General features: G+C 42.7%; 1 protein-coding gene across 2 annotated transcripts in view; it reads right to left on the bottom strand.

The window, feature by feature from the left end:
* Positions 1-1,217: 1,217 nt before the first annotated feature.
* Positions 1,218-13,067, bottom strand: part of BTBD7 (BTB domain containing 7) — a 50,453-nt gene continuing 38,603 nt past the window's right edge. For both annotated transcript variants that reach the window (XM_033062831.1, XM_033062832.1), the window contains 4 exons: positions 12,366-12,555; positions 8,843-9,021; positions 7,764-8,192; positions 1,218-6,140 (listed from right to left, as the gene is read on the bottom strand). In XM_033062831.1, the coding sequence (XP_032918722.1) occupies positions 5,325-6,140; positions 7,764-8,192; positions 8,843-9,021; positions 12,366-12,555 (1,614 nt within the window). In that variant the 3' untranslated portion in view covers positions 1,218-5,324. The remainder of the gene's footprint in view (positions 6,141-7,763; positions 8,193-8,842; positions 9,022-12,365; positions 12,556-13,067) is intronic.

The raw sequence follows: 13,067 nt of genomic DNA, 5'->3' as shown, positions 1-13,067 counted from the left end.
CCTGTTAGCCAAGCCACCAAGTTGTATAGTGGGGACTAGTCAAGCCCGGGATTCTTAGACCTTTGTTTCTACCTGACCCAGGTGTGAAACAAGGGATGGCAGCCTGCTGGTAAGTACAGTTTAGAGCAGGATGGGTCATGTTTCCTGTGTGTTGCAGTTTCTGTAATTCACTGAAGGAGTGGGGGAGAGGCAATTGTGTCTTCCACAGGAAATAAAAAAGCAGTGAAAGGCCCCAGTGATGACAGAAATGCTTTATGACCCAGCACCAGCCTTGCTGTGCTTGATAAAACAGCAGTGATGAAAGGAGTTCAAATGTGGAATTCCTGTGGCTCCAGGTGCAGAATTGACCATAAGCACAGTCCATTCCTGGCCTCAGCCTGTACTGAAGCAGGGTCCACCCCAAGGGACACAGCTCCAACAGTCCCCTCTGCAGCAGTGAAAGCTGCCCCTGAGCAAAGTGACATCAGGCATCCTCTCCTCTGAGGTCGGCAGCCTTAGCAGCACTGTTGCAAAGTGACAGAAAGCCTGTAAGAAAAGGTGTTAAAATTGTCAAATTTAGGAAGCTCCTAGAACTCATCTTCCTGGGTGTGAAGGTGTCAGTAATTACCATGTGGGACCACACAGTTCTCCCTCTCCTCACCCACCTGCGCTCTGTGTCAGGATGTAGCTCACAGTATTTTGCTCTTGTACATCCGAGTGAGACCAGGCAAGTGGCCAGATGACACTTCTGAACTTTAGTCATTGCTCTGAAGCAGAGAGACACTTGTTTCTGAGACAGAGATATAATGAATAGTCAGCTGGAATAGTCGGCAGGGAAGCTGCAACCTGGGAATGCTGGGTATCTGTCCAGCTGCTCTGATGGGAAAATGAACACACGCTTCCTTGCCCCAGCTCGGAGCAGCCCTATTGCCTTTCCAAGGCAGGCCTCAGTCACTCAGGCTCTAGCCAGGACTCACAGAACTACTTTACTGAATTATTAACTGCCTGATCAGAGAAACTCATTTCAAATCTCTTTTACACTGGTTTACATCATGTCTTTGGCGTTCACAGCATTACTGTGCACCTTTCTTCCCAAAGGCCTTTACACTTGAAGGGCACCTTTCTGTATTGCTGGATTCCTTTCCCCTGCCCCAGTCACTGCAGTCTGGAGTGAGCAGGGCAGGGTGGTGGGTGCAGCCAGGCAGCAGCAGCTCAGGGGAAGCAGCCACACAACTACATTCTATACAAGCCATTTATTTAAATGCCAACTATACGTAGGATAAAGTCAGTGTTACATGCTTCTCAGCAACAGTAGAAAAATAGAACCAGTGAAAACCTTTTTACAACTGTAATGATACTCAAAAGAGAAATGTATTGTTTTACAATGCATCACACAAGACTAGAATTCAAGTTTGGAGGTACCTAAATAAAAATACTATTTTTTTTTTAAAAAAAACACTATGTACAATTGAAGCGTAAACAAGTTTTACAAAGTACTGGTTATGCAGGTTGTAGAAAAACACTTGCATAGGACATGAAGTCAGTTTAAGAAAGTTTTCTGAGCCTTTAGCATTGAAGGCACTTGACTTTATACCAGTAACAACACAAGAACAAGAAACAAATTCTTAACACTGCCGAGGGCAGGGCTGCCTTCTGGCAGTACAGGTAATTACAGAAACCCCAAATGCGGTTTTACAAGTTTCCCTCTAAGCTGTTCCCTGCATCCAGCAGGGCTCAGCACCACCTCTACCATAGAAGCATAGAATTATTAGAAGAACAGTGCCTCAAACAGCATTAGTGTTCTTTAAAAAAAAAAAAAAAACAACCCAGAAAACCAACCAAAATAACCAACCCAAAAACCCATACAAAAAACCCAACCCCCTAGGCCCCCCCCTTCCCGAATCCAAACCAAAGAAACCCCTAAAGACATACATTTGGGACATTCCAGGACCAAAACCCAAGGCTTACAAGTACAGGTGGCCACAGCCTTAATTTTCCTAAGTGAGAATCCTTAAGAACAGGAAAACACAACATGAAACTGCCAATCAACACAGCAGTTACTAATACACAACTACAATAATTCTGTGGAACAACAAAATATTTCAAAGGAAGAATTTGTGTTTTAGGAATTAAGTTATTCATCCATATATTAAGGAAAAGAGGAGTTTGGGGAAATGGGAATAAGACCTTTTTGCATGTTGCTCACTAAATGCAAATCTGAGCTCTCTCTTTAACAGAACAAGGAGCACGAATGTCCCTCATTCAAAAAAACAAAGTTTATACCTCTATCCTCGAGCAAAACAGTCAATAATCTGTCATCTCCATCTAATTTATAGGAGGAAAAGGTGTCAATTTCCAGCCTAATCAGAAAGTGCTTCATGTAAACAAGGAGCTTCTGCACCAAAGTTTCAGTAGACAGAGAACAAGGAGTAGCAGGTAGCACAGGTACGGGTGGTGTGCGAGTGAGATGTAGGATGAACACTGGCTTCTGAAAAATGCTGCCATGAAAAATGGTCTCACTCCTCTGCACATCCCAAGTAGGAAATCCTGCTCTGGAGTACAAAAATAAACTTCCAGTAATTCAAGAAATCCTTCTTTTCCACTTCAAACCAGCTGCCATCTTCTTCCCAATTCAAAATATGCAAGTGAAAATACAGATTGTCTACATGGCCTGATTGTCTTTGTGGCCTCAGAAGGACTTGTCTATCATTCTGCATCTACTTTTAAACTTTATTCATTCTCTTTTAAATACTGCTCAGTTCCTGAGACTTCAGAAACAATTTTGTATTCTAAAATGCAGACATGTCCTCCCCAGAGGCATTTCTCACCAGCTTATTCCAAAGCCAAAGCATTTCATGATTTCCCTCAAACCATAATCTCAAAACTTCTCATCTTCATCAGCCACACCCTCCCCACCAAATTTCAAGCTTTAAAGTTCTATCTGTAGATCTCAGTCCCACCTCTGCCCAAGTACACAGTGCCACATCAAACAATGATAATCAAAGTAGTTTTCCTGAAATACATCTATCAGTTTTAGGCAAAAATATTGAGAATAATAAGTTTTCTGAGGACAGCTGTACTTTTTTAGTAGTTAAGCTGCCAACACACATGATACAAATCCAGGGAGTTTCAGGGTTCTTGTGTGCGCTGGAAGTTACTGGTTCTAGTGAGCTGGTCTCATGGTGGTGAGACCCAGTCAGATAGCACCATGCTCAAATCTTCAGAAGAAGCCAAATGAGCCTCAGCCCCTCAACCTGCAGCAGCACCATCCCCCCACTGACACTTTCTTGCATTTAGCAATGTTCTACACCACAGTCCCATGGAAATCCCACAGACGGGTGATGAAGCCAGCACCTTGACTGGGCAAAAAACAAGATACAAATGCTGACAGAGGAAAAAAATAATCTCCCCTCACCCACAAGACACATCACCTGCAGAGTTTAGGGAAGTTTCTGCCTCAATCCTACACCATACTTTCCATGGCTGCATCTCAAAAGGAGCACCTGCAGAACTACCATGGAAGCAGGTCTATAGATGTGTCTGCAGGAGACACAGAGTTTATTGGTTTGAAGATCCAGATCTTCATTTATCTCAAAGTTATTTGATAATTTGGAAATGCAGTGCTCAATATATTTCAGTAACACTGTGTTGTTAACAGGACCTTCATATTTTAATGAAACACATTAGGTAAGAATCTGCCATCAACTAAAACCAAAAGTAAAGTTGCAGCAAGATTTCTGTTAAACAGTATTAAGTACTTTGAGCTGCAGGAAACAATTCAACCTAACCATAAAGCAGTCCTTAGGTCACACCTGGGACTAGTTTTCTGCTACAGGGAAACTCATTATAGAAACTGCATTTAAACCTCCCCCAAACAGGACTTTACTAGCAATCACTACTCTGCAGTGCCATCAGATCCCTATCCCAAATGCAATCAATTTGTTGTTAAAACTGCACAGTGAGTATTAAGGATGTACTTCATAATTGTAACCCTTCCCTTGGTGCTCTGCTGAACCCTGCCCCAGTGGCAGGAGTCGGCCCAGATCAGCATCCTTCCCTCCTCACATCCTGTTAAAAGGGGAATCTCATTTCTGTGCTTTCAAAAAGCAAATCAGGCAATGGAGGTGTAATTTAAAAGCGCTAAAGCTTCACACGCGTGGTGATGCTGAAGCAGCCACTCTTCACTTGGATTCTGCTCACAGAACAGCTGCACCTGTAGGGCCAGCACCACGTGAGGCCAGGTAAGGAACACTGAACAACGTCACTGAGAGTGAAGCCCTTTTGTAAGCACAGGCAGGAGAAAGCAAGGCCATGGGCTGTCACCCCAGCACTGCTGGGGAGGGAACCCTCCCAACATGTTCAGGCAACAGTGAAGGCTCCGTGCCTCGTCTTCCTGACACTCCACGAGCCAGCAGGAATCCGCTCACCTGGTCTTTGCTTACCCACGCATGAGCAGCTGGAAGAACAAGTAATTACTGTAATTTTTACAGTATTTCTAGATTTATTTCTACATGGGCAAATCAGCAATTCTAGTCTGTCTAGTAAGTGCTTCCTGCTTCTAAGTGATCATGGATCCTCCATGGTCACAGCCAAAACAGAAGTAAACAGACTCATACTGTCATATTCCAGTGAATTTCACAGGAATTTGGATTCCTAAATATCCCTCTGGATTCTTAAAACTCCAAATATAATTATTGAAGTGGGTTTGCTATGTATATAAAGATAAGACCAGCTGCCAGAACTTTTCAAACAAAATATTAGATTGGATTCTTGCCATAGTCATAAAAATCAGGAAGATTTCAATCTAAACAAACAAACAAAAAAATCCAACTAAAAATGTAGGTTTTTTGATGTGCTGTTCTTTGGAATTCCTATAATTAAAAAATAAACGCATTGTTATTATCTCATAAGAAAATACATTTCATAATGTGCAACCCAATGCACATAGGGATTCGGCATGTGAAAGGGTAAATGCAAAAGTATGAAAATACAGTCCTTTAAATGTGACATTAAAGTTTAACATATTAGTACAAAACTAATACACTAAAATAGATGTACAGGTGCAAAAGGCTACCAGGTTGTAGAAAAAAGGTACCAGTTTCTGTTTTTTTAAAAGGCTTAATTAAATCTGCTCAAAAAAAATTGCAACAAAATAAACCCAGAAGCAGCATTAAAACCAAACTGATAACATGCTGTCTCTAATAAAGCAATGTATGTACAAAAGAAGTGAGCAAAGCTGAATTTTTCTGCTGGCATGAAAGAATTTCTGACGGAAGTCAGGCCAAAAGTTGCAAGGAATGGGATGTTTACAACTCTTAGGCACAGAGAAATAGTGGAGGTTGCTTTCATAGGGCAGATTTTTTGTACAGGAAGTCTGGTTTGTTTGGAGACCTCCTTCCTCTGCTTACTCCATCTTCCCTTTCCAAATCTGCATTTCTCTGTGCTCCATGTTCCAATGGCTCATCATCTGCCAGTCTCCTAGTGGGTCTCTCTTCGGGCACGTCAGAGCTGTACGCAGAGAGCGAAGGTCTGTTGGAGGTTAGCCCATAGGTTAAATCCGTTTCCATTTTTGCTCTTCCCCTGACATGAACAGGGCCATTCCCAGCATTTTCCTGGGTAGCCAGTGCCAAGTCCAGTCGCTGGGGAGGTTGCTCTAAGACATCGAGGTGTATTGGCTCATTCTTTTGCCTGTGTTGATGCCCATCTTGTGAGAGCAGGTATTCTCTCCTAGGATCCTCTTGCTTTTTAGGAGATATCTGGGAAGGTAGATAGGCTGACTTTAAGCCACTTGGTGATGCCTTATTGTGGCTGTACAAATCTGGGCCAAAATAAATGCCTTGTGAAGGTGAAGGACTGTGCCTGTTGGGTGCTGGAGTAGAGGGTCTGCATGCAGCATTAGAGAAGTCATAGAAGTCAGGATATTCCTGTGGATTTTCTCGAGCATCTATTTTTTGCTCTATTGCATGTTTTTTCCGAGAAGTAGGTATGTGTCTGTTCTGAATACATGAAATGTGCTGGGGTGGGCCAGGCCCTACCTCTGTAACTGCCTGGCTCAGCTCCGTGTCCACCGTGAGCTCTGGTAATCTTCTGTCCTTCAAAGACATTGCTGACACACCCATTGCGATGTCTGGCATCAGCTCATTTAGCAAGGGCTGAGTACACTGAAAAAGAAAAGAAATTGGTCCATGGAAACAAAGACAAGAGCTAAACATAAACTGCATTTAGGATGGTTTTTGTAATTCAAAATAGCATTTTCTTGATCTACTTTAGTCTTGCCAACTTCAGCCTGCAACTTTCCTGCACTGTTTAAAGCACACATCTATACACCAACCTTCACCTTCCTGCTTCTTTCCTTCATTAAACTGTTGTGTCACAATTATAGCTCCTCTTAAATGCGTCTTGCCTTGAACATGCAGTAAAGAACACTGTAATGGTAAACTTCTTAAAGGCAGGCCTGCTTTAAGCCACTTACAATTATCAAACCAAACAAGGTACTTGGTACAAAGCCCAACAAATGGTTTGTCACAGCACGCAGATCCAGTGCAGGGAAGCCACAACACATGTGTGTTATCACTACAGACACAACCCTTCTGCTTGCACTGCCCATTTTGAAGTAAGTAAACTGCAGACACGAGTGCAGGAGAGCTTCAGGGCTTGGGGGAGCATCAGTTACAGGGCTCACTAGATCCACAGAGTACGTGGAAGCTGTTGTGTGGCATTCCTCTCACCTACCCCATGCTTGCCTCAGTGCAGAACTGCTGATGTTAGAGCCTTCCAGACAGAAGAGTGAGAATTTCTACTTACATTTATCATTTCTTATGAAAGCAACTTTAGTAATCATTGATTAATAATAATTCACAAATTGCAGAAAGAATACAGAACAAAAATATCACCTATATTAAGCCTATAAATTACCAAATTCTTCATTCAGCACTTCCTGTATTTCACAAAGCTATGTGGATATCTTGTAGTTCATTGTTTTTATTGCATCAGATTGTAGCTCAGCAACTATAATGACTGCTTTTAAATGCTGTAACAAACCTTTTGTATCAGCAATTACCAACTTCTGCTTGCCAATTCCTTTTCAAATACTTCTCAGCTGTAAAGCTCTCATACTCTGTATAAAGGCAACCTGTTTACTTCAGACTACTTACCTGTAAATAGCCAAAATATCCCCTCTACTTCTAACTGAGAATTACAGTGTGCAGTCCACTACTGAAGTTGGCTTATGTTTTGTTTTAGTGTAGAGCAAGCTACGCTTGTCACACAATGGGCAGCTGAGGGCACTTGGTCTGTTCAACCTGGAGGAGACTGACCCCACTGCAGTTACAACTTCCTGTGAGGGCAAGAGGAGGGGCAGACTGATCTCCCTTGTGACAGTGACAGTACTGAGGGAATGGCCTCCAGTTGTGTCAGGGGAAGTTTAGATTGGAGGTTAGAAAAAAGGTTCTTCACCCAGAGGGTGGCTGGGCACTGGAACAGACCCTGTGGGTCCCTTCCAACTCGGGATATTCTGTGATTCTACGATTTCAAAAGATTCCTGAGTGCCATGTGCCCCTCTCCAATAATGCTCCTGCCCTGTTGTTTGCTCTCCCAGGGATCAGGGCATGCCTTTGGGACAGAAAATGCTGAGAGACACTTTGGGGAAAAAACCTAACCAACAAAGATGCTCTTTTTATGTAATGAAGCCAAGTTACTTCATCCTAAGAATTCTCTCCAGCTCCTACGATGAGGAACTTTGAGCAGCCAGAAATGGGCAAAAGAGGAGAAATCACAACACTTACTACTTGTTTCTCAGCTGCCATCACTGCTGCTGCTGCCGCCACCGTTTGCCGGCCCAGGGCGGCGGTGTTGGTGCAGTCGGGAGGCGCTGCCTTGGCGCCGGGCAGGTAAACGGGCGGCGCGGCTTTGGGGGCGGTGCGCGAGTGGAACAGAGAGTGGTTACACGGGTAAGAGAAGGAACGGGAGGGATGTTGACTTGGCACCCTTTGTTTCCAGCCCACTTTGAACTGGTTGTGAAGAGGAGTTGCTGGTGGGTGGTATGGAGGTGGAGGAGGGGGCAATGGTGGATGGAAGGCCACGAAAGAGTCCAGTTCTGTAAACATGGTTTCTGCAGTGGGAGTGCTGTTGACACGACATCGTCCAGGCTGTCTCACTGTCAGCAGTGGGCTTTCATCCCCAAATCGCTCATCAGGAAAGAATTTGTGAGGATTCTGCAGAGGTAAAAAACCCACCATGTAACAAGACAAAGTAGGAAGACATCTAGAAAAATCTCCTGAACTAACACTCTCAGAGATGCTAATACTGAAACTGCCTGGCTGTGCTACATACAAGCTCACCAACACTCAAGGTGACTACAGCTACCACACAAAATAGATTGTTTTTTTTTTAAATAAGACAAGCAGCATCAGATTCGCTCCAAGTTGACCAACAAATGCATTTGCATTAGCATGAATTGTATAAATAGAAGAGGGATTTTCAGTTTCCCAGTACTGACATGTACTGTGCTGACCTACAGCATAAATTACCATTTTTTCTCCTCTCTGTTTTAAGAATAAATAATAATCCAGGTTTCAAGTTATGGTTCTACAGTTCCCGTCAACTCTCTCTTTAGCAGTTTTATTTTGTCCCCAAAATTTGTGTCAGTAAGACCCTCCTGAATGGCAATGACTCTTGAGAAAACTATTTACACATTGCACTTAGAGCTTTAGAAATCACATACAACGCAAACTGGCGTTTGCACCTGGACAGTCACGCAGGCATTTCAAAGCACTTGTGCACCTGCACGTATACAGAGCAAGTATTCCTACTGCACAGTACACAGTCAAGTCCCTTTATGGTCTTACACAGCCGTTCTTCATACCTGCAGGAGCTCAGCAGCAGCATCAGAAAGGCCAAATTCCCGCAGCACACGGATCTGGATCTCGTAGCTGACGGTGGCGCCTTCCCCACAGTTCAGAGCGTAGGCTCTCTGCACCTGCTCCGTGTGGCGCAGCTCCTGCAGCCTCCTGATCATCTCTTTCACAACCAGGAGATTGGGAACTGGAGGGATGACAGAGAATGGGGTGGGGGTAAGAGAGAGTCCTTTTTTCCAACTGTGAGACAGTAAGTTTGATTGCAATGGTTAGATTTATTCCAAAGAAAAAATCTAACATCAGGCTGCCTTGGCTTTTTTTTTCTTTAAGAAGCATTCTGCCAAGAACTATTCAACTTACACATGTTCCACGCACCATCATTAAGCCACATGGGACAACACACATCATACAAATGATAAAAACATACACCAATTCTCCAGCTTCTGCTAGAATGAGCCACAAATGGAGCTTTCTTTGTAAACCCCTTATGATGCAGGAATTCCATGATTTGAGGTGGGGGCAGGATATCTTAAATAACAACTGAATGTTCCCTCATGAATTGCACAGGCCAAGAATTCATTGATTTTTTTGGCATACACTTCATACTTCTAACGCAGTTCTATAATCACAACACCATAACACCAGTATGTAACTAGAGAAAGAACATTTTACAAAAGTTACACAAACTGTAAGCCAACAAAAACCTGTTAAGATTATGTTGTTTTATGCAGTCATATTGGAATAATTTTTTAAAAACCATTCCAAAAGAAAGTAATGTATAATTTTGGTATTTATCCTGTTGCAAAACTTTCTCATGCCACTTCTTACTGCAGTTTGATGACGAATGATATTTCTGTGGTGTTTCTGTCCTAAGGAAAATGTGCATATAAATAGAGAAGACAAATCCAGATCTCTGAGTGTTTAAGTCCTGGCATCCGATCCTTTACCAGCTTGACAAGTGTTATGTATTACCATGACCAGATGTCCGCAATGAAAGCTCATAAAAATTAAACAGATCATACAGCAAGAAGAGTGTGAAACGACACTTGTACTACAGAGAAGGATAAAACCCAACACCACGCAATTACAATTGGTCCCAGTTTCACAAAGTTTACATTAGTATGTGAAGGAGTATATGCAGTGCAAAATATTCCCCCCACAATGGAATTCCTGTACTGAGAGGGAGGGAAGGAACCCATTCTAACCAGTCTTCAAGGCTTGTTAATAAGCCTTCTATGCTACCCTCCACACACTTAAATTCTTCTGAAAAATCCTGATTTAGCAGCCAGATGTTTAGCTACAAGCTAGCATTTTGCTAATACTTAAAGAAAAGAATCTAAGAGAAGTCTGAAGCAGTTCTCCAAACTAGTAGGCATAAAAATGATATAAGGCTTTAATTAAAGAATAATGTCTTCTTAAACTCTGGTTTGTTTTTTACTATTTTTTATATGAAACACATGGAAGAGAGATTATGTATATAAAAAAAATACAATTGCCTCAGTTGCAAGATTTCTGATTCAGACTGAAACTGGAAAACGCATAAAGAAATCCAACCCCTTGCAGAACCTGGCCTCAAACAGAGCAGGTTTCAGCTGAACTAATTTTACAACAGTGCTGCAGGAAGAGCACTAACACACTCTGCCAGCAGGTTTGTGCAAACACAGTCCTCAAGCAGTAGGTCCAAGGAGAAGGCAGGGACAGAGGGGAGCAGCTGAGCTCTGAAGCTCCCCCTGTTCTGAGCATGGCCCAAGGACCACAGAGGTGACGCCCAGCTCTCCCCCCAGCACTGCCTGTGCTCCCATCTATGCTTCAGGAGGGATTCCTGTACAAGCTAGAGCCTGAAACAGGCTTTAATCTCCTCATATTAACTGAGCCTCATCTGGCCATTCTAGCAAAAAGGCATTGGCAAACCAATCATTCTTTTGCTTAATTACAGGACTAAGCAGAGTAGTTGCCAGGACACAATTCCTGTGCTCCAGCTACTGGCCAGGCTCAGAGCTCATATCAACGTTCAAATCACAGGACTGGCAATAATTCCTACCTATTAAATTGTACAGAACCAAGATGCAGGGGAGTTCCAGATTGGTCAAGATGCCTCATGCTTGCCAACAGAGCTAGTCTTTTTAAGAACATGAGAACTTTGTCAAAACACTGAAGACCTCTGAGGACCTGCTGCCTTTCTCAACTTCTTTGGAAATTAAGATTGAGCAAAGTGTTATCAAAGTCGTTTCTTATACGAAATACTTTATATTCAATTCATGGTAAGTGTATTCACACTTTTCTGGGGAAGGAAGTCCAAGTACTATAATGTACTGCTGAGATGCCACGGTTTTGCTGAGAGCTCCAAATTTCTAAGCAAACAATTGGTACTTTTATCAAATTTTTCAAACAGAAGTTTTCAGAAGCTCCTTTTCAGCTTTATCAAGTTTCTTCCCAGACCACAAAAAGCAAACATGTCAAAACCATTCTACAATTTTTCCTAGAAATCTTACAACTGAACGGTGTTTCAAATCTTCCTAACACTTCAAATTAAATTTTCATGTAGCCATTTCAATCCATTACTTTTGTCCTGGCTCTAGCATCTGTAAGAATAGTTTATCTACCTCCTTTCAACATAGTTGACTGAAGACAGACATAATTGATACACAAAAAGCTTATAAAATAGGGAATGCCACAGGCACAGCATTTTCCACTTCCTTCACTGAACTAAAATTTAATCTTGGTTATTTAGCTATCTAATCCCGCCCTCTAAAACATCCACTGACCCTTCCAACTTGTCATCAGTTGCAAGTTTTGCCAGTGTTTTCTCTATGTACACTGAGTATTAATGGGACAGGGGAAAGGCAGGAAGAGCTAGATGCTTTAGGAACTCCACTTGATACATTCTTCTAGTCTGACACCAAAAGATCATATGCATGAATGACAAAATATATTTAGTATATATTTTCCTAGCTTGCCTATGGGGAATGTCACACCAATCATCCTGAAGTCAAGAGAGGACATATTTACTTGAGCCTATAAAAATGTACTCTGACACATTTTTCCGCAAGGAATTAAGTTGGTTTGGCTTCAAAGCTAAAGTGGATTTGGTAAACTGAAGTAAATGTGTTTTGAGTGCCCACTGACAGTACTTTTTTGGCATACTGAGTTCAGCTGATTTCCTTTTAAGTCATGTTCTCTAGCTTTTGATCTTTGAAAGAAATTTTCCAGACTCACAGATCTTACCTATATTGGACAATTGGTTTGTAGAAAACTGAGAACCCTATAGAAAATTCTGAGAATAGAGAGCCAGGCTCCAGCAAGTGTTCTACTGTGTTTAACCAGTCCAAGGGTTTTGTTCTTTAACTAATTACTCTGCCCTCCAAAACCAGTGAATGTCTTTAGGACAGACCAAAGCAAAAGGACTATTCCTGGTGCAGAATCACTCTCCGAGGAAATGATGTTGCTCAATAACTGACACCCACTCCCCCCAGGCCCAAGCACCCACACACTGCCAGGAGATCGCGGCACGGGAAGCCATCAGCAGCTCACCTGGGATCTCGTTGGCTATGACTGAGGGAGGGCTGGTCTGGTTAGTGCTGACTTGCTGGTGGGTGATGACGTGGCAGCACTGGGGCACGGCGTTGTTCACCATGTACAGCGTGTCGGGCACGTTGGACATGCGCACCATCCGCAGGCGAACGAGGTCGGTCTGCTCCACCATCATCTCATCCAGCACCGACTGCAACGACAGCCCCGGGGGCTCGTGAAGGCACTGCACACACCCCACTGCCACTGCTGCAAGCACAGCCCCAGAGACACAAGTCCAGCCATGTCTACACCACAGTAACTTTGTGAGGCCACAAAACATCTGGCTTTCCATCAGTATTTTCTGTTCAGTTTTCCAGTCATGATCATAGCTGAGTTTCAGAGCTACGAGCAGGCAGAAGAATAGTTTGGGAAGGACACTGTTTTTAACCTGTCAGATTAGAATTGACCTTCTTGAGGCCAGACCCTCTGGACTTAAAACAATTACTGCCTATGAGTCTCAATTTTCTGTGCCATTGAACAGAAGGCAATAGCCTGAAAATGAAACATGTTTTCCTCAGCTTTCTTAAAGAATAGAAAAAGATTTATGCCTAGCCTTTGAAGATTTTCACTTAAGCTCAAATAAGCTTATTTCAAAAAATGGTAGACTAGCAGGAGAGTGGAAAAAAAATCAAATATCACTCATTCACAATTTTTTCAGTTTAC

Source organism: Catharus ustulatus, chromosome 6, assembly GCF_009819885.2.
Source record: "Catharus ustulatus isolate bCatUst1 chromosome 6, bCatUst1.pri.v2, whole genome shotgun sequence".
Classification (NCBI taxonomy): domain Eukaryota; kingdom Metazoa; phylum Chordata; class Aves; order Passeriformes; family Turdidae; genus Catharus; species Catharus ustulatus.
The sequence above is the reverse complement of the archived record's forward strand: the minus strand, read 5'-3'. Positions and strand labels throughout refer to the sequence as shown.